The sequence below is a fragment of the Dermacentor silvarum genome, chromosome 8 (genome assembly GCF_013339745.2).
Source record: "Dermacentor silvarum isolate Dsil-2018 chromosome 8, BIME_Dsil_1.4, whole genome shotgun sequence".
Lineage (NCBI taxonomy): Eukaryota > Metazoa > Arthropoda > Arachnida > Ixodida > Ixodidae > Dermacentor > Dermacentor silvarum.
In genome coordinates this window covers 147,857,408-147,877,878 of record NC_051161.1, presented here as the reverse complement: position 1 = coordinate 147,877,878, position 20,471 = coordinate 147,857,408, and the positions used below count along the sequence as shown (strand labels likewise).

General features: G+C 40.6%; 1 protein-coding gene and 1 long non-coding RNA gene across 7 annotated transcripts in view; one reads left to right on the top strand and one right to left on the bottom strand.

Moving 5' to 3' along the window:
• Positions 1-20,471, bottom strand: part of LOC119461758 (WD repeat and coiled-coil-containing protein-like) — a 79,256-nt gene that overhangs the window by 57,389 nt on the left and 1,396 nt on the right. For 5 of the 6 annotated variants that reach the window (XM_049672116.1, XM_049672117.1, XM_049672119.1 and 2 more), the window contains exon 1: positions 13,700-14,049. In XM_049672116.1, coding sequence (XP_049528073.1) covers positions 13,700-13,845 — 146 coding nt within the window. In that variant the 5' untranslated portion in view covers positions 13,846-14,049. Of the gene's footprint in view, positions 1-13,699; positions 14,050-20,471 lie in introns of those variants that run through there. The other variant, XM_037723133.2, reaches the window with a different exon arrangement.
• Positions 5,570-13,844, top strand: LOC125947424 (uncharacterized). The gene is made up of 3 exons (XR_007468282.1): positions 5,570-5,820; positions 5,938-6,107; positions 13,707-13,844. It is a non-coding gene; the product is annotated as an uncharacterized LOC125947424 (long non-coding RNA).

The following is a 20,471-nucleotide window of genomic DNA, read 5'->3' as shown; positions in this document are numbered from 1 at the left end:
ACGGTAGTATCTTGGGGGCTTGCTGCCGAGGCTACAGATAAGGCCGAATCGCAGCGATGGCATTATTGCATCTGCATACGGAAGATACCTAGGTCGGATTTCTAACAGTTACTGTTTGCAAACAAGGAAGTGGTATAAATGAGTGGGAGCTCTTCAGTCATATGCAATTAAATCTTTTTATAGCGAAGTTGAAGTGGGAGCCACAATTACGTCATTATATTCATTACTGCCGTTCACTGCAATACATGTGCAATGTCGCGCACAAATTGCAACTTGTATAGAAGAAGACGGCTTTTCGGCCAGCAGAACTACTACATGGCCACGTGCTCGCTGAACTTCTAATAAAACAGCAAAAGAAACTTCGGCGTCCTTAACACACCACTTCTTAGCATCTGGCACGATTGCCTTTACGATAGCTGCCTTCTGTTTCAATGTGATGATCTTTCGTTACCGCCTTTAGTTGGGTTGTCTCTAGCATCGCGAACCAACATCACTGTGACACCAACAATATTCGTCGTGTGCGAGCAGCACGTGGTACACACAGGGAGGCGTGGCCTCTGAAATTGCACTGACGCAATCTCCGAGGCCACGCCTATAGCTGCACTAACTAGCCTGCGTGGTGCCGCAGTGAGAGGAATTGCAATGGCGATCTAAAGTCTACTTATGCGCAACTACGCGTAGTAGTGACAAGGACCAGTGTTCGATGGTGGATTAAACGCAAATACGTGAACGTTTTAAACATCGGCAACGAATGTGTGCTCTACACTGCGGAAAGCAGAAGCGAGCCTGCAAGGGTCGGGCATTTCTTTTTTCGGAGAAAACTGAAGTTTGGTATCTATTGGCAGGATAATTTTACTTCGTAATAACGAGGTTATAAAAACATGGATATCTTCGGAGATCTCAGCGGAAATGTCTTTTTGTTGTAAACAATAATTTGTGATATCAAGTTTCGTTATAACGAAGTTTCACTGTAACACATTTGTTAATCTTTTGTCTTACCTTCTAATTACAGGTGCCAAATCTGAGGTCAAGCATCATTGGAACACGCTAAATTTTCTGTGGGTGCATCAGGCTGTGGAACTGTCTAAGCCAGCTCTCTGAATTGTGAAGTGACCAATCTGTGATAACAATGCAAAACTCGAGGAGGTGCATTAGAAACATTTTGCTTATGTAGTGGCGTGTTACTGATTTATTAAACATTCTTTGAAGCCTTTGGCTACTTTAGCGCTTAATCTGTGTGAATAATCATGATTTATGTTAAGCGTACGTGGCTTTCACACCTGTTTATCGCTTTTGTGGCTTTGCCAATATTTCAGTGATGGTGCGTTATAAGAAGTGGGCCATAAGGATTGGTGCTGTCGGTAAAGCCAACCTTTTTTCAATATTGCGAGGGATAGGAGCATCCTCATTGATTTCTCTATGTAGCAGATAAGAGGGAGACACTCAATTCCTTTATAATTAGTGCTCTAATGTAAGGGTGTTTTCTGTATCTAAATTCGTGTACGTGCCAAACATCCATGCAAGGAAAACTTCTGTAATAGTGTTGCTGGAGTCTTTGATATTATTCCATCTGCAAAGCTACATCAGTACTGACAAGGTTAGTAAAATGATATTGGGTCTTCCTGGACTTAATGGGCAGTGTATGCTGTTTCTAGCCAGATCACTGAAGCTAGGCAACATTTCGTTGGATAGTTGACATCGGAAGGAGACAGACCATCTGGATTGCAATATGACCTAATTTTAGCTTCTGGAGACTATTTAAAATGTCATATTTGTGCTAGTGCTTCCCCTAGCTGACAATAGATCAGGTGTTGAACTAAAGTTTAGAGAGGTCAAGTCCGTTGTACTTTATATATATATATATATATTCATAGTCAGCAGGTTTATTGCTTATTTGTTTCTTCACTTTTTTCCTCGAAGTGAAGACTTCGTAATTTTATGGAATGCATTCTGTGTTGAAATAACCTACGTCGTGTTCAGATTTCACATCCTCTCCACTTTAGACTAAGTATATTTTCACTGTCGCTATCTTTTGTAAATACTATAAATACTGTAAAACAACATTTAGGGCTTAATTAGCTAAATACGAGCGACTAGAAAAGGCCATGCCTTAGTTGACCAGTAGATGTATAAAGCATTTAAAAACGTTTTTAAGACATCCTCAAAACGTCCAGCAGAACGTTTTGTAGCCATTTTCAAAACGTTCCCAAGATGTCTTGCAAAACGCCTTCTAGCCGTCTTTGAGACGTCTACAAGATGTCTTGTAAAACGTCTGATATCTCAAATTTGGCGGTGCATTAGACGGTCTTACAGATGGCTACAAGACGTTTCAAGACGTCCGACAAAATCTTGGTAAGATGTCTTGAAAAAGTACTTAATATCTTGCCAACACGCCTTCAAGACGTCTTGTAAACGTTTAAAATGGTTTTCAAGACACCTTGCTTATCTTGTCAAGACGTCTTGAAGACGGCTTCTAGACCAATGTGTGTTCAGTGGGATAGTCGCATCTAGAATATGATCTGTGCCTTGACATACAAAAATACTATTAGCAATGCCTACTCAAGAAATATTCATGTGATGGCGGCCAAAATTATGACTCCCGTTACACACTGGTTCTATGGAGTGGGTGCTGGCTCTATGGGTAGGTCCAAATAATCAAATGGTTCAGAAAAATGTGATTCTGCAAATTTGGTTGGCGACTGTATTTGCATAATTTTGAAATCCATTTTGCCATAAACGGGAGTAAATAAGTATTTTTTTAAAATTATAGGTGTCATTACGAGAATCATAGACAGCCTAAGATAGACGCATTTTACTATAAAATTGTAAAAGCTGGCAGGTATGTACATTTTAACTTGTGACAAACACCTGACTAAATACTGTCAAAAACTAATCATCACGACTGACTGCAACGTCACCCTGCTTCAAAGTTGCTGTTCTCTTCTAGAGTTACATGTCAAAATGAATGTACTAGACCGGACATTTGATCATGTGTGAAGCTCATGTAAAATTGCCGTATTTTGAAAGACAAAATGCACAAGCACTAACAAGCATGCGTACAAAAGAAAGATGACATGCAGTTTGAGAACTGCATAAGCAACTTGATCATCAATCCCAAATATGGTTTAAGTAGTACGTAATAAGTGGAACTGCTTCACTCTGTTCAATATGAAAAACCAAATGGTACGGCTGCTTATGTACGGTTTCTCAATGGGACTTTTCAGTGCATTTGAATTAAGTGAAAAGTCGAATTAACCGAGGTTGAATTAACGGGAGTCAACTGCATATAGCGAATAGCTCCATGGCATATCTTTTTGAAACAGGCTCCTTTCCTCTTGCCTTTAGAATGTTTTTACTGCCTTATGTAATTCACTATTCACATCTTATTAAGTCAACATGACATGATTGATTGATTGATTGATTGATTGATTGTTTGAATTGTTGGTTAGTGGGGCTTAACATGTTGGTTGGTGGGACTGCAGATTAATTTTAACCACCATGCTGCTACGTACAACTATCGGCATGCAGTGCAAAGATGAAATGCCTTTTTTTTTTTTTTTAGAATACTGCCATAAAGTACATTTTTCAAATATTGACCTCAAAATTAGCAATAATAGCATTACTGAAAATGTCCTCGCAATCACGAAATCATCCAATAGCTGCTGGTTGGCCTTTCTGCTTTCAACGACGAGATTGTGAATTTCCTGCTGCAAGCAGTGCAATATTTGGCTCACGTGTCCACAGAATCCTCTTCTGCAGATCAGCAACGTTTTCTTATTATGTTCAAAAAGTGTTTCAGGGCCCCTTTAAAATGGCCCCCGTCAGGCACGGTATAATTTTTTTGTAAAAGGACATTCAGGGGAGCATTTTACCACAATAATTTTTAAAGAGGGTTTAGCAGCAGCCGAGACAGAAGCAACGAAATGTTGTAAAGCATTGCTGCAAGGAAACGAGCTATCCTCACCCAGGAGACGCTCTCTCCCTTTTCCTTGACCAGTGCCCGCAAGTGACATTCCTCTCCTGCTGCCTCCCAGGTGGGAGCCAAGGGCCCACCTCCTCCCATTTAGTCATAGCCACCACCCCCCAAAACCCTGCCTGCTTTGGTTTGGTATTTCTTCCTTTTTTTGCTGCTGCACGGTGCACTTGCAAAGGCGTTTCTGCTTTACAAGACTGTCGAAGCTGTTCTTGCTGCAACTGGCTACCGATGCACCGCAGGTAGCATGCATGTGATGCAGAAACGCATTGCCGGTGACTTCACTGCACCAGGCAGGCTTTTGTAAGAATTTTAGTTCAATACTTTGCCGCCACGATTGTCACCTGTGTGATCGATGCATCGCAATTGCCTGTTTGCAATGCCTAAACCTGGTGTAGGGCCCTTTCATGTGCACTGAATCTATACACATAAGCGCTTTTCCGTCAGCCTACATGCTTGATGTGGATAGTGTTAACGTTCTCAAATGCACACAAGCAACAGCAATTGCTCTGGAAGGTGCAGTGATACACATATATGCAGCAGACGTAGCTGACCCGTGAGATCAGAGAATGACTGCCGACCGTGCCCACTGCTATTGTTGTGATTCACCTGTTGCTGGTCTTCTGCTGAGGTACAAGTTCGCCCAATACCGCCAACGTCGATACTTAGCCTGCAGTTTTGGCAGTGTCTGTTTATCCACCGTTACTACAACGTGCAATATGAAGCATGTGTAGTGTGGCTGTAGAAAAATGCTACTAATAGGCTAGTTACTAAGTAAGCGTAACTATTCTAAGAGCATAAGAAGGCTCAGCTTATATTTTATAACATAATATATTGCAAAATGGTAATTATGTATCCACAGTGAGATCCCCTTTCTAATAGGCTAAAAGGAGAACCTCCTGTTAGTCTCAACTGAAAAAAAAAAAGCTAAGATATACACAATAGCAGAAAACAATGCATTTCGAGCTCAGTAGCTAAAAAAAAGAACGAAAAAACAAAGCTAACGTTTATAGCTAAGCACAATTATTGTCATAAGTACAGCGAATGGAATGATTGCATCGACTGAACATAAAAAAATGAATTGATTTTAATGTCGACAAGCAATATTTTCCCCAGCATCTTAGTAAATTTCGTAGTACTATAATGTAGGTAAATAATTGGTCTTACATTTGCCATGGCTGAGTAGTGAGCAAACCACATGAAACTGCAACTAGGAAATTGGCAGTTGGTAAATAGTGCGAATGGAAGCTTTTCACAAATTAATCTATAAGCCTTTAAAAGTAGCAAGTCTCCATGGCTAAAAAACAAGAAAATGATGCAATACAGTCTCTTTCTGTGTTAAGACAAAACATTCTGGACACTGTGACATTAAAAACACCACATAATTCTAATACTCGCTGCCATATAGGAGGACAACAGCTTTTTGTTATCTTTTCTTAAATGTGTCACATCACAGGTCTTCTTTTCTTTTCTTTTTTTTCCTTTACGAAATGAAAGAGTAATGCATAAATTTATCAGTCTAGTGATTTGTTAAGGCGCAAAATTCAATTCTGTTTATCTTTTTCGGAATGCACATTGGGCCAAATTGTTTACCCAGTATTTACCCAACAAATCGGACAATCGCTAGTAAAGAGCATGCCCACGACAGCAGAGTGAAGGAGGAATACCAGCTAGGAGCCAACCAAGCACAATGGAGGCATGACAGCTCAAGACGTAGCAAGGTCGAACAATGGGCTCGCAAGACAAGGGCTCGTCAAACAAGGCGCCCACTCAGCTGCGACACGCCTGGTGTCTCGCGTCAGTGAGCAGGATAGCCTGCTGTGAGATAGCGTGCCGAAAACAGACAGGTGAGTGTCACAATACACTTGCAGCGTACGCAATGCCCTACTGCTGCCTCCCATGTTATATCTCAATCCTTTTTTTTTTTAAATTATATTGTTACGGGAGATATTTTTCTTTTTCAGAGCAAACAGCTCGCTGCACCACGCTTGGCCCCGATCTGGCACATCTTCTGTTTGTGCCTCGATATGCGAGCCCTTTACTCCTTGCCATTGTCGTTCAGTGATTGTAAACAAGCAATGGGGTGGAATAACATGGCAAATGGTCGATGGGGCTTCGCCTCCCGAACCAACATGTAGGTCTATGAGATACCATAGTGTATAACTCTGGGTTAAAAAAGTACTTGCATGACATTTCCAACTTGCCTTTTTTTTTTCTTTTGCAACAAAGGAAGGTCACAGCTCTTTAAACCTTAGACAAAATACTGGCAAGTGTCAAAACATACAATGTAACTCACTGTAATAGTACTCGTTTTTATAAACCAGTGTTCCATGATGCCATGATGCACTACCTCACCCTGTTCCTGTGATTGCTGTTGCTGTCACATGTGAGCACAGCCAGCAGAAATGTGCACAGCACTCCTGTTAATAATTTATTAAGTCTACTTATGAACTCTGTTCTATGATTTCACGATGCAGGATGATGACGTTATGCCACTGCGCGCTGGTACTGAGATGCAGCTTTCGTATCAAATTAAAATATTGTACGTTTCCCCAACCTTCACACTTGCCCACTACAGGGTGTACGCAGCATAGGCTCAACAACTTCGAAGATATGTGTCAGTGTACTCCTTTAAAGGGACACTAAATAGAAACATTAAATCAGTTTACACTGACAAAGTGTTCTCTCAAAACAAATTTCGGGGTAAGAAGTTTGTTACTAGAACAAAAAATTAAGGCTAAACTTCCATTTTATAAATTTCACACCAAAAGCACAGTACCAATGTGTTAGTGTTATGTCACAATTGTCGAAATACATTTCGATATTTGGGCCATGGGGCGCGGTAAGAGTTATCGAAACTCGCTAAGTGCCACGGATGGAATGCCTTTCATGCATCTCGGAGCAACCAGTGGGGCAGGCAAAATCTACTTTTGGAGCACCTGCTCCTGTGTTTCGAGCAGCACACACAGAGAAACGAAATTTAGTTTACGGTTCACTCCAGTTGACATAATCATTTTCTCATCAAAAACTGTGAACAAAACAAATGATTCACCATGGCATGCAACATCGGCAACGGCGAGCTTACACTAAAAGGGACATGCTGCCTGCTGCGCTGCACAAATTAACAAACCTTAAATCAACTCTTTAAAAAATATTCTTGCTTATTAGCAACAGCCAAAGGCCGTGTGTCCTGACAGAGGTGCTTGCTCCTGTTGGCATTTAACATACAGGTACGTTTACATTTGATTCAGGTCTATAGGTCTATAGATTGCTCACACACTTAGTGACATACATTTTCTGTGCACCTTGCACACAGGTCATTCACAAGAACTTATTAGATCTGACAAATTTGAAATGCAACACAAAAGAACACATTCACTTAAATCACGACACAGAGTTATTTTTTCCTGACAGGATTATACAGTTCAGGGAGCATATTTACTTATATGAAATGTCATGACTTAGCAGAAAAGTTTTTATATAATGTTCTTTTAAGTTGAGGTGCATTAAAATCAATTTACTTCGCGGCAATATTTAAAAGCAAGGTATCTGATTGTATTGATGGTGTTGGTCTGTGTTGTTTGTATCTCATTGGCTGTAATGCCACGAATAAATGCAGTCAATGAATGCAGCGGCGACACACTTTGCAACGTGTAGTGTGGTAGCTTCCCAACTTCCGCACCACCAAAAGTGTGTCACGGTGCAGCAATGGTGCAATTTAGGCAGAAAAGTTCCATCAGAACCCATCTCACGTTGACTGTCGACATTAATACAATTGGCATTTGAGCAATATTGGCGCAGCATTCCCACCACTGTAAGTGCAGTGTTTGGCATCTTTAGAATACAATGCATTCAATCTTTACCAATAAATATTAACTGGGCCTAAGCAGATGCCATCGAAATCCATGGAGATATAAAGTCATGGCTGACTGGTGTAGGAACTTCTAGATGTCACCAGTTTTTCGTTTTTGCGCCTTTTCTTGCTTCTCGTGGTGAGAGTGGCTTTACTGGTATTGAAGAGGTGTCATTACAGCTGAAATTGTTTTTCTCTTTAGTGCTTCTTGAATGTTCACCACCCAGGTGTCTTTTAATGCGCACCTGAAACACGACATACAGTTGTTCTTAGAAGGGAATCGAACAGCGCTTCAGAGAAAATGAAGTACTAAAGACGACAGACACAGTGCTGACTAACAACCCTGTCCTTGTCCTGTTTGCAGCATCCTGTCTAAAGCGCTGTTCGAATCCCTTCTAAGAATGCATCAACCAGCCCAGTTCAGCACACACAAGTGTTCGTGCATTCTGCCCCCATCAAAATGTGGCCGGGACTTGAACCTGTGACCTTGTGCACAGCAATAGAGTGCCACCCATAAGTGAGCCACTATGGTGGATGAACATGACACTTAATCCTCTATGGTGCGTGTGTGAAGCATAGGTGATGTGCGAATGTTAGGCAAAATGCTACATTTTGTGCAACGTTAAATCTTACAATACACATCCCTTTTAAATGAGGCGGTCACTGCTGCAAGGATGCACCACACAAGCTCAACAGTGGCTTTGGCAGGCCAATTCTTCTTTACGTGTGTGTGCATATTAGACCAAAAATTTAACGAGACTTCGTACAATTATTATTACAATATTACAATTAGTACAATATTACTATTATTATTACTTCGGAATCTTAATCCCAACCACAATACCATTTAAAGGGACACTAAAGATAAACAGCTGAATCTGTTTAGGCTGATAAAGTATTCATTCGAAATGTAATTTTCATTGGATTCTTGGTAAAAGGCTGATTATAGAAGAGAAAATGAAGGTCAAAGTTCAATTTTACAAATGACATCCCAGCGCTGGTGAGTCAGTGTAACGTGAATTTAACCTTTTCCTTTTTCTTGCATTTGAGCAGTTGTGGCTCTGTGGAAGTTCTCGAAACTGGCTAAGTTCAGTCTTAGGACCATTTAGAATACAATGCGATCGATTTTTACCAGTAAGAAATTAACTAGGCCTAAAAAGAGAGCATCATAACCCAGTGAACCACAAATATCCATTGGATGTACCACAAAAGACCAAATATCCAAGACATTTAACGACGTCCAGTTTACATCTATAGTATGTTCGACTAGTACATGACAGTCAAGGGTCATCCAGAGGACGTCGAATGTCCTTATAATTTCGCATCTCTTGCACATTCAAAGCTCTCGTGCATTGATCGTACATTGTGCGTTATGAGTCGATGCACGCACTATGCTGCAGAAATACAAGCAAATTGTCTCTAATGCCTAACAATGGGAAGCTAGGAGAGCAAAAGCATTAAATTAATTATTTTGCAATTTAGCACGACCTTTGCACGCACTGCTGGAGGTTTAGTAAAGTTGCTGCCGGACACCGCGCGCAAAAGCCAACTTTCGGCATTTTTTCGCTATGCTTTCGGTCACGGTTACGTCATTTTCTTTCTCATACAAAGATGCTTTATTTTTCAGTTATATCTATTAGTACATTGTTGAAAATACGTAACCTTTAACTTGCTGATGTATTACGACAGTTTATAAAGAAAAAAAAGAAGCTTGAACTCGCAATAGCTTTGACTTCGCATCGCCACTGATATCAATTCAGCAACACGCGCCTCGATGCAAGTGCGCAGCAATGTTCCGGGCGCGAGCAGCGTGTGCTTTATTGTGTCATTTCAACTTTTGTGCGGTTGACCATGGCCTAAGTACGTATATACTAGGCAGAACTGTACAGTTGCGTGCTGAAATTTAGAGCTGTGCTTCTGACTGCTATTTGTGGTACATTTGTTCGCCTTGCGGAGCACTTACGGGAATGTTCTGGAGGCAATGTTTTGATGGTTAATTTTCGCACATGTTTGTATCGCTTGGTTTCCAGCGTTCCTCTTCAAGTGTCAGGGATGCTTCTCATTTGCAATGCCTATCTCTAAGTCTCTGGCAGAATTATGTTATTGGCACTTTTGTGATCTGAGAAGCTGCCTGACCAAGTTGCCTATCAAGATGAACATTCCATCTCTGGATTCTGCTTGCGTGGAAATTATTTTCCCATATATTTTTCAATGCAGCTAGAAAGTACTGGCTTTCTATCTTGAATCCGGTGGCCCCAGAAGCAGCTGCTGGCAAGCAGGCCATGCACTTTTGGTCATTAATTAGTATGTGATACTACCTCTTACTAATCAGTTTTATTCTTTTTAATTATAATTGTGGCACTGTGCCTACTAGTCATTTTGTGCCTACTCGTTAGTCATTTTGTGCCTACTCGTTACTTGTGTTTTAATAAAGTTTAATTTTCAAGAATCTGTTTTTGATTACGTTTTTTTTTAGATCCGCGTTTAACCTGTTTGTATACAGTGCGAACACGTAATGAATAATTTCATACATGTGCCTGGCTGGGGGCCGATCATTTCTGTAATAAAGCTTTACGAGTTGTATAAATAAAAAGTAACATTGGTATGACATTGTGAGTTTCACTGGTGTGCTTTACCTAGTGCTTACTGAACTCACTATTTTTCATTTATCCATTGCAGGATTTGTAATGATGCATAATGATCAAAATGCGGATTTACGGTTTTCTTAGCACAGTTTTCGCATTTTTATGAGCGCTAGAACTATATATAAAAGTTGACAGTCACTTTAGCGAACACTGAAGAGGATGAAGGCAGAAGCCTGCGCACTCACGAAGTATTAATTAAATTATTTGTCATTCGCATGCGTTGTTACTTCTATTGCTTTCTCCTACCAAAGTTGTGGGCCCGAGTGCCTTAATTACCTGTGCCTTAATTAACTTCGTCATAATTAACACCAATGGTTGCGGGCTCTACTCCCACCAAAAGTCGTGGGTTTGACTTCCACCAAAGTTCGAGAGTTCGAGTGCCTTAATTAACTCTGCCGTAATTAACTTGCCTTAAGTAACTTCGCTCTAATGAACACCCAAGGTAGTGGGTTCGACTCTACCTTCACCATGTCAATTGGAATCCAACTTGGAGATAATTTGGAGATGTGGCCGGTTCGCCCATATCTCCAAGTGGTTTCGACTCCCAACAAAGGCCGTGGGTCAGAGTCCCTCAATTAACTCTATCTTAATGAATTGTACCTTAATTCGCTTCGACCTAATTAACACCAAAGGTTGAAGGTTCAATCCCCAATTTTAGTGCCATTGAATTTTAGTGCTGCGACGCTGGACATCGGATTTTTCGACGATTGAACCATCTAAGGATTTCACCTTAAGTGTTGCAGTTTATATTTTCACATTCACACGTTTACACGTTAACAAAACATTTCAAGCAAAGTCACCAGCTACATGCCGACAATGGGGGTAACTGTGCCATTAGTGTGCCTCAGCAGATGTACCATCAAGGACAAATTAAATGCGAACAGCGGAGTGTGTGGCCGAAGCATAACTGAAGGTATACTGTGCATGTCGTCGGCCAGTCGTTGTGCACGTGCATGGGGATGTAGTTCTCAAGGAAGAGTGCAGCACTGCTCGCCCTATTGCGATAAACATCACCCGTATTTTGTCCGAAAGTTGTTTTCTCATCTCTCCTCAGGCAGTGCCATACCCACCTGGCAGTACAGTGTTATGGTGACTAGCACCATCGCTACATCTGTAGCGTGATATAGCTGGCATGCACCCAGCTTGCTAACGTGCATTGCTTTGCTTTTGTTACCACCATCAAAGCTGCCAGTGTCTAATCGTAATAGTACGAAAAATGCATTGCATTGGATGCACAACAACAGTGCTAGCCACCTTAAATGTAATCACAGATAGGAATGGCACTGCAATGGCGGGGTGAGAATACAAGCTTCCAACAAAATACAGGTGACGTAATACGCACTAGGACAAGCAGCCCCGCACTCCGCATCGAAACCACATGCATGTGTACAATCATCGCTGGCCGACGCCACACACTCTGCTGTTCGCATTTCATTTGTATTCAATAGTACATCTACTGTGGCACTCGCACGTATACAGCTCATTATAGCGTCAGCAGGAAAGATCCACTAGATGTTCTATGGACCTCCTGCGTCCCCAAAAAGAACATCTATTAGAGGTCACTTATGTCCAGCTGCGACATCCTTTCAACGTTAGAGCAACGTGATCTGGATGGGACTTAGATTATCCATGGTACGTATTTGTAACACTGTTTGGAGAAATATAGATATCTATAGGATGTGTGCAATGTCTCAAACATGATGTTCTATAGACATCTATAGTACATTAATGGTTAACTGGGAATCTATGATGTCTAGGCAAGCTGGTGCTGCAACTTCAAGGTGGTGTATTTCTGTGCATTCTTTGCCTTATTAAGTACCTCTTTGTGGTAAGAGTGGCTTTTTTTTTTCGTATTGTACAAGGGTAATTTACTAATGCAGCTCCAAAAATGTTTTTTTTTTTAGCCATGCCTGAACATTATCCACAGTTCAGGCTTGCTACCTTATCTTGACCTTATGCCTATAATTTTTCAATGTGAGTCTTGAAAAAGGCCCACTCATTTTGTAAGTATGGCTGAAAGATTCCACTATACCTTGCAGCTACCTGGTGATGTCAATTCAAATGAGTCTATTTTCCAGAAAACTTCTTCGACGGAATTAATGGTAAAAAGTGGAACCAACCTCTTGACGAGATTTATAACTCCCCGCTAGACAGTGGCGATGCCAGTAAGAATACAATTACTATTCTATGACAATAGAGGAACATAGAATAGAAAAAAAAAGGTCGAAAACAAAGAATACAGCTTTCATTATAGCACACACACACTCACACAAAAATTACTTGTCTTTGTTGTCTGCCTGCCAGACAGTAAAGTAGTCTGCAGCACAGCAGCCTTCTTTATCATCTATGTCGGTTTTTGAACAGGACTTATTATGGTGATTGTCCAGCGACGATGACGAACTAGCTGTTTGTGTCAAGAATTTTGATCACATTATAAGCCTCCTTCTCTCGTTTTCATTTCAATAAAAAAAGGAGATTGTGATTGTGTCCATGATGCGAAGCAGTGACAGAATAGCTGGCGCAATCTTATGCACGATAAGTCTTGCCCTGTTTCACACAGAATCAGTTGGAGTAAACATTCGCGGTGCATGTGAGCAACCTGCTTTTGAGAATAAGGAAACTTTCTTAGATGTCGGCTGTCGTCCTTGTTTGTGGAGGTGGTGAACCGGAGAGACAAAGCTTTTCTTTCCTCTGCTTTCCTATCCTGCCTCTTACTTCTTATCGCTGGCTTCATTTAACTGCTTTTGTCTAGGTGCTGGTCGATGCATACGCTTTCAAAGCGTGGCACAACTAAGTCATTACGTGTCAGTCAACCACAGTAGCTGGTGGCATAACCACACACTATAGGTGTAGTATTCTTGTCTGCTGCAGCATTGGCAGAATGACTCTGAGGTAAAGCCTATGACTGGCAAACCATGGGTTTGGAGCTGAAATTCTTGCAGAGCACTACAAGATTTCATTCTTTTATTATTTCGTCTGAGTTAAAATGTACAACTGGCAAACCATGGATATGGAGCTGAAATTCTTGCAGAGCACTACAAACTTTCGTTCTTTTTTATTTTGTCCTAAACTTTGTGCAAAGCACTTGGGGATTCTTGGGATAATGAACACTGGCGATCCCGGTGGACATCAAAACAACTACCGGAGTGAGTCCACAATATAGCCGCTGCTGTGTAAAAAGAAAAAGAAAATAAACAATAAACAACACGAAGAAGAGTGTGTGCCCACCTTGCAGGACTGGCAGCTGGGGCAAAGCCAGGATGGCCCACTTGGAGAAGGAGACGCACTGGACGGCCGTGTTCATGCGCCAGATGGAGAGCTCCAGGGAGCCGTCGTCCACCCGCTCGGCCACCACGCTGATGAGCGGGGGCCATTTCTTGGGGCTGCTGTAGCACAGGCCGTGCACCGTCCTGCACGGCAGTATCGGGCACGTTGCTCAGCCCCAAATAGCCACGGAGTGTCCGAGAGTAGCCAAAAAAGCTATCCAGTCCTCGCTAGTCAGCAAGACAAGGACCTGTATTCACAAGACTTCTTTTTTTTTTTTTGCAACGAGCGAAAAGAATAAAGGAAACCGTGGGGATGAATTGTTTTTTCGTTAGTTACAACAACCTGAAGCCAACAGACGATGAACAGCCAGGAAAAGCATAGGATAAATTAATTGTTCTTTTTATATGAAATTTAGGAATAACTAGACAAAGTGAAATGAAAGCGGATGAAAAGGCAACTTGCCGTAGGTTGCCGTGGGTCTGGCATGGAGCCAGACCCATGCCTTTTGCATTACATGTGTGATACTCAACCACTGGGCTGCCACGGTGACCATACACACTCTTGTGCATGCGTGTATGTGTACTAGACCTAGCCATCGAAGTGTTGCCCACAGTTGGCCACAGCTTCGGTGATTGTCTCATTATCAAGCTGAATGCCATCATGAGGAGCGGAAGATGAATGATGGCCAATCAGGAAGGGCTCTTAAGTAAGAGGACTTTTGTGAATGTAGTGCTGAAAAGCAGCCAGAAAAGTAGCTGCATGGCAACCAAATGGTTATCACAGAAACCCATGCTCGGCACTACTCAATGCGAATACGAGAGACATGTCCAATGACTTAGCATTATGTTTAAACACAACAAAAAATTGCAATGCAGCCTAGTGCATTTCGACAATTTTTGCAGCTAACAGACCCCAACAGTACGTAACCGATTTGGTGAAAAGTAGCCGAGCCTGAGAACCCTGTCATAAGTTCATCATGCAAAGCCCCAAAGACAAACCGGATGCACATAGCACAAGCTATAACTTTTTTATCATGTAATAACAGCATGTATGTAAAATGAGCAACAAACACAGAAGAGACATACACTGTACGTCACTCTGTACGTATCTTCTGTGTTTGTCCCGCGTTTTACGTGCTGTTATTAGATAATAATGAATAACCAACTAGCCCGCATTTCCGCCCTAACTTCAGTGGCTTTGTGCTATAAACTTATAAAAATGTCGCACCAACAAAGCTGAAGCTCCACTCTTATAGACCTTGCATGACAGGTGCAGAACCATCGTCTTCACTCATGCTTCCACAAGCAGGGATCAAACGTGTTTGAAAGTTGACACAACAGTGTACAACCCAGATCACTGTATTATACCTGCCAACCTTAAATTTAAAAATATACTGCAGTGGAAAGCGAGAAATAGTAAAATTTGTTGGAAAATAGGACAATATTTTGAACAATCAATACGTTTACTACTTATTAAACATTCACTGACGTCATCCTGCAGGGATGCTGTGAACAGGGACTTTGCTCTATACGGTCACAGCAACAATGATCTGCGCTACAGAGAAGCAGAAAACCTTATGAAGTTTATTAATGCAATATTCACAGGAATGGCTGTATAATTTGATTTGAATTGAATTTTATTCTGCAATAAAGTTGCGAGGGTGACCAGGCAAAAAAGCTGCAGGTTGCAGCTTGAGGAGAACCTGGCCACCTCATACACGAGCTGGCTTTGTAGTGGTTAACTGAAAGCATGTGCTTTACATAACGCTGTTAACAAAAAAGAAAGAAAAAGAAACATTCAAACAGAAAAACACAAAAAACACAATCAGACTACATAAACAAGTGATCGTGGAAAGATTTCACATAGCTTTCTGAAACAGGTACGATAAAGATGAAGTAAAAGAGAACATAAACTTGTCACGGCAACAGAACCCATTATCCAAATATTTCGCGTAGTTTTTTTGAAGGCAGAACAGATACAATAGGTTTGAAAAATTGGATCCTAAATATCACTCAGCAGCAGCATTTGTCTTTTTTTTTTTTTTTTCAAGTTGTTCTTGCCCTAAAATGAAAAATCGTGAAACCTTTGTGACAATACGACAATCATGAATGAGCGCTAAATGTCAGGCATTTTACGATAAAATCATAAAAGTTGGCAGGTATGCAGTATATGTAAACTATAGGTGTTCAGGAGTGGAAATTTTTGCTGCGTAAACAATCTTCAAGTAGACACTATAGACAAGCCGCAAAGTGTCACGCCATTGAGATTCAATGCCACTGCAATAACTTTTAACGTCAAAAAAAAAAGAAGAAGAAAAAAGACAAACAGACTCTATTGTCATGTTTTTTCTCTAAAGGCAAAATTAATAGAAGTGGCCAAGTTTTCAGAAGTCACTTGGTTCTTGGCAAAGGAGTACTTTGGACAGGTCAGAACCTGCCTTTTAAACCAACTGCTTGTGCTTTGAGCTATCTTCTCCACTGCCGGAGTAGGTGGTTTGGGTTGTTTGTGCATGATCATTGCTGTTGAATAACGGAGACATTTTCATTATGTGCCAGTCACTAATGTACAGGAACTAGTTTCCTGAAATGACCGAGGGCAGATGCATCCAACTTGTCTGTGGACTCATAACTGGCAATTAGTGGTGCTCACTGAGATATTTCTGGGAACAAAACCATCATACCAGCCTCGTGTCATCAAGGAAACAATAAGGGCTCCACAACATTGACCTTTTATGTTGACTTGATCAAGGGGCCGTACCTTCTGCTGGTGTACTGCATTGATAATTAATAGACAGGTACAGGTAGCTGCTACAGTTTCTGCTACTCTGCCATTACAGGTGCGCAAATAGTAATTTTTGAGAATGAATCAAATATGAATTGTACAGCAGAAGTGAAACGGATTGAATATAGAATGTTTTTTAAATATAGAACAGGCCATTTTCACCATTAATAAACAATGATATTCATATCTTAGTATACGCAGTATGTCAGCAAGCTTCTGTTACTATAAATCACATTACGAAGCGTTGTTTAGTAAAAGCACAAATAAAGCTTTAGGAACAAATAAACAGCCTGTTCGCATACTCAAGGATCGTCAGTCAGCGCAAATCATAGTTTATCCAGACAAGTATGGCTCCCTAAGTGATGTATATAGCGTGCAATGTAACTTCTCGTGTTTTAAGTGTAGTATAAATTCTGCGAAGAAATCTGTCTCACTTTTGCCCCAATTTTATGTTTGGTCATCCACAGCTGATATAAAATATTTTAAAACTGTCCAAAATATATTCATATTTACGAATAGTGACTATTCAATTCAAAGACCGACCGAACTGAATTTGACAATATTTGATTTGTTATTTTAATGTTTCCAATATTTGTACATCTTTCCATCGTCATCACCATCATTATGATCATCTTTCTTGTTGCTACTAAGTTTAACACTAATTCATTCTTTATGAGCATCACATGCCGCGCTTTCTCTCGTTATCAAGCCCAGCCAAATTTCTCGGTCTTGACTGGCTCCTTTGCGCAAGCAGCGGGACAGAGCCAATCGTGGTCGAGAATTTCAATCCAGATCAGTCTTGATCGCTATCGAAAGTGGCTGTGTGACACCGCTATTAGTCAGTCAGTGTGCCAGCTTGAAGTAAAGGTGTGCAGAGTCAAATTTATGGACTTTACATGTTATTTATACATTCAGTAAGACTGTGTGAGATTAGGAAAATCTTTGAAATGAATGGCAGAGTCGGAGCAGAGTTGTGATGGCAAAATTGTGAACATGAATAAGGCACGTTGGGCTGACGAATGCTAACAGAACATTCCCTGTCATCCTCATTAAGCACATGGATCTATATGCACATGTAAAAGTAAATTTCAAAATGGTCCCCTTTGAAACACCTATGGGGATGAGAAGGGTGTTATTTAGTTTGTATGTCCAACTTGAGGGACCACATGGTTTCATATTTAGCTTTCTAACCAAGCCATAGAGAGTCAAGGGACGCCAAGGACTGGTGGGGCTTTGCAGCCCCGAATGATGTATTTGCAGACCATAAATAGTTCTGAGTGACTGTATCAAAAGCTTTCTCTTCGAAATGCAATTATAGTTTTAATGTAGTAAAATAAAGATATATATGGTTTCTCCTTTGGCTAGAACATATACAAATAGGAACAGCCAGCTGCTGTTGGAGCTGCTGTTGGAATAAAAACAGACAAAGAGGACAATGCTAGTATCTCTTGCAGTGCACACATAACAGCAACTGGAAAATATGCATCATCACAGTAACACTAGATAATGTAGCAAACAGCCTTTTTTTTTCACCAAATGCTGCTCACAAATTTTTGTTTTCTGTGTGCGCCACGTTTTGATAACAATTACATTTTCCGTATATATATTTTTTCCATGCAGTACCACTTGCTCAGCTTAGAACTGTGTGAAAGCAGGTTGGAAGGTACTATAGTTGTAGCAAAAAAGAACTGAGCTTAAAATGAGTAAATGTACTTTGTTGCAGTATTAATTATTTATAAGACATTTGTTTCATGCACAAAAAAGATGACATATATATGCTGATTAAACAAAGGAAGAGAGAAAAAAAAAAGAAAGCGTGGATAAAATGAAGCACTGATAACATTACTGGGTCAATCTCAAATATCAGCTGAACAATGGGCCGAATTACTTCCTCAGAAATATCCTCATAAAACATGAGCATAGCTTTACACGAATGTAGCTATGCCAACTGACTGTTCTGCCATAACAATGCCTAGCACACAGCAAAAGAAAGGTCCTTAGTTGTTCGCAATGGATAATTCTCGAATCACTATAAAAAAAAAAAAAAGGTCAAGGACATGCCAGGGAGAACTTCATTGAAAGTCATCAGTAGATATGAGTCAACCTGTCACAACTACCTTCTGCCAATTACCAAATGAAACAAGCAATTCTGCAGCTAATTACATTTTTATCTCCCTCACAACTTGAAGGTGGTTGCAAAGCTGAACGAGATCAGTAGTAGTCGAAAATGCAGGCAGTAGACGCCTAGAGGCATGCACAATGTTAAACATTTATTGTTAACAATTATTGGAGGCAGACAGACAATTGTAAGTCAAACTTAATTACAACAAAGTCACATCTGACACAAAGATTGATAGCTTCGTTATATATTGGATATTCCTTATAAACACATGTTGCACTAGTAACAGCGGTGAAACATTATTTACTTCATTATATCTGATAATTTGTTATTTCATGCTCAATATACCAAAGTTCAACGTATATGAAATGTCCCTAGGCAGTGTGTCAAATATATGCCTTTTTGAAGAAATTGAAAAGAACATGCGTTTTCTGGCTCTATATTAACAAAGAAAATAAACGAACCCACATCAGTTACTTCAGTAAACAATATATCTAGCAATACCAAAGGTAAGGATAGAATTCGTCATTAATGACTCAGCAGCACAATTAATCACTTGATGCGTTATTTTTACTACCCAGTCAAATGTGTTTCCTAGGTACGCAAATTCACGATTCTAGCAAGTTCATATAATATATATAATACTAATGCAGCTTTTGTAGACAAATGAAGGAAGCAATGTCTTGTTCATAAGACATATTGATGCATATATACACTGAATCCATGAGGGGAGTTATATAACTGCCTATCCATGCCCATGTGCAGTTTCAGTAATGTTCCTCATATAATTTACGACAACAACAGCTCACCTCAACTGCAAAGCATATGGCAACGAAAATATCATGCGCTCGTGAATCAGGATGTAAGCCCCAAGACTCCAGTGTCCGTTGCTTGCAATTACTGGGCATACTGATCTCAAGCGTACAATAGAAATGTGATAATTCTTCCTTGCACGAATTGATTAAACTTAAGCCCTTATTCATGTTCAGTCCTCAATTTACTTGATTGGCCGGAAGATAAAATCATGTGGTCTTTATAAGAGACTTGAATGTGTTTTTAACAAATATACAATTAAGTAACCAAAACCAAATATGCATATAGTTAATTTTCTCATCTGCATCGATCATATAAATTAAGTGCAATTAACTTAATTGCATATTCCTCAAGAGGTCACAGCATGATGAATCCACAAGAAAAATAAAGGCACTTGCAAACCCACTATTCTCTAATTTTATGAATAGGCGCCGTCAACATATAAAACTATGTCGCGCATCACATTAGAACATCGCTACATTCCTTCACACATGTGCAGACCCCCAAACGAAGTTTAGGCCTAGTGAATGAAAAGTTCGTTTGCAAGACTAAACGACGTTTTAGGCGCACAAGTTCGCATCAACGTATTTTGCCTTCGATAATTTTATTGACGTTCCGCGTTCAAGTGGAAGCGTAAAGTAAGTACGCCACGGAGTTAGTGCGGACGTCGAACGTTTGCACTCAAAAGACACTTCACCGCACGGCACATAGTACTGTGGCTGAGCACGCTTGCTGCAAAGCCATCGTCGCGATTTGACGGTTTAGGATGTAAAGTCGCACTGGTACAGGCCTCGGTTTCGCAAGGGATCAGGTCGAGATGCACGCAGAGAGAAAGTCAGGCCTCTGGAGCGAACACGCAATTCTTTCACGTGGGTCCTTTCATCCGTCCGTCTCGGGACCAAACACACGGATAACACGTCCGCGCGCGCTCACGCACGAACGGTCATCGATATGCGATTTCAGATATCGATCCGCGTGCACAACGCAGAGAAATAAGAAGGGGACATAAAATAGCTGGAA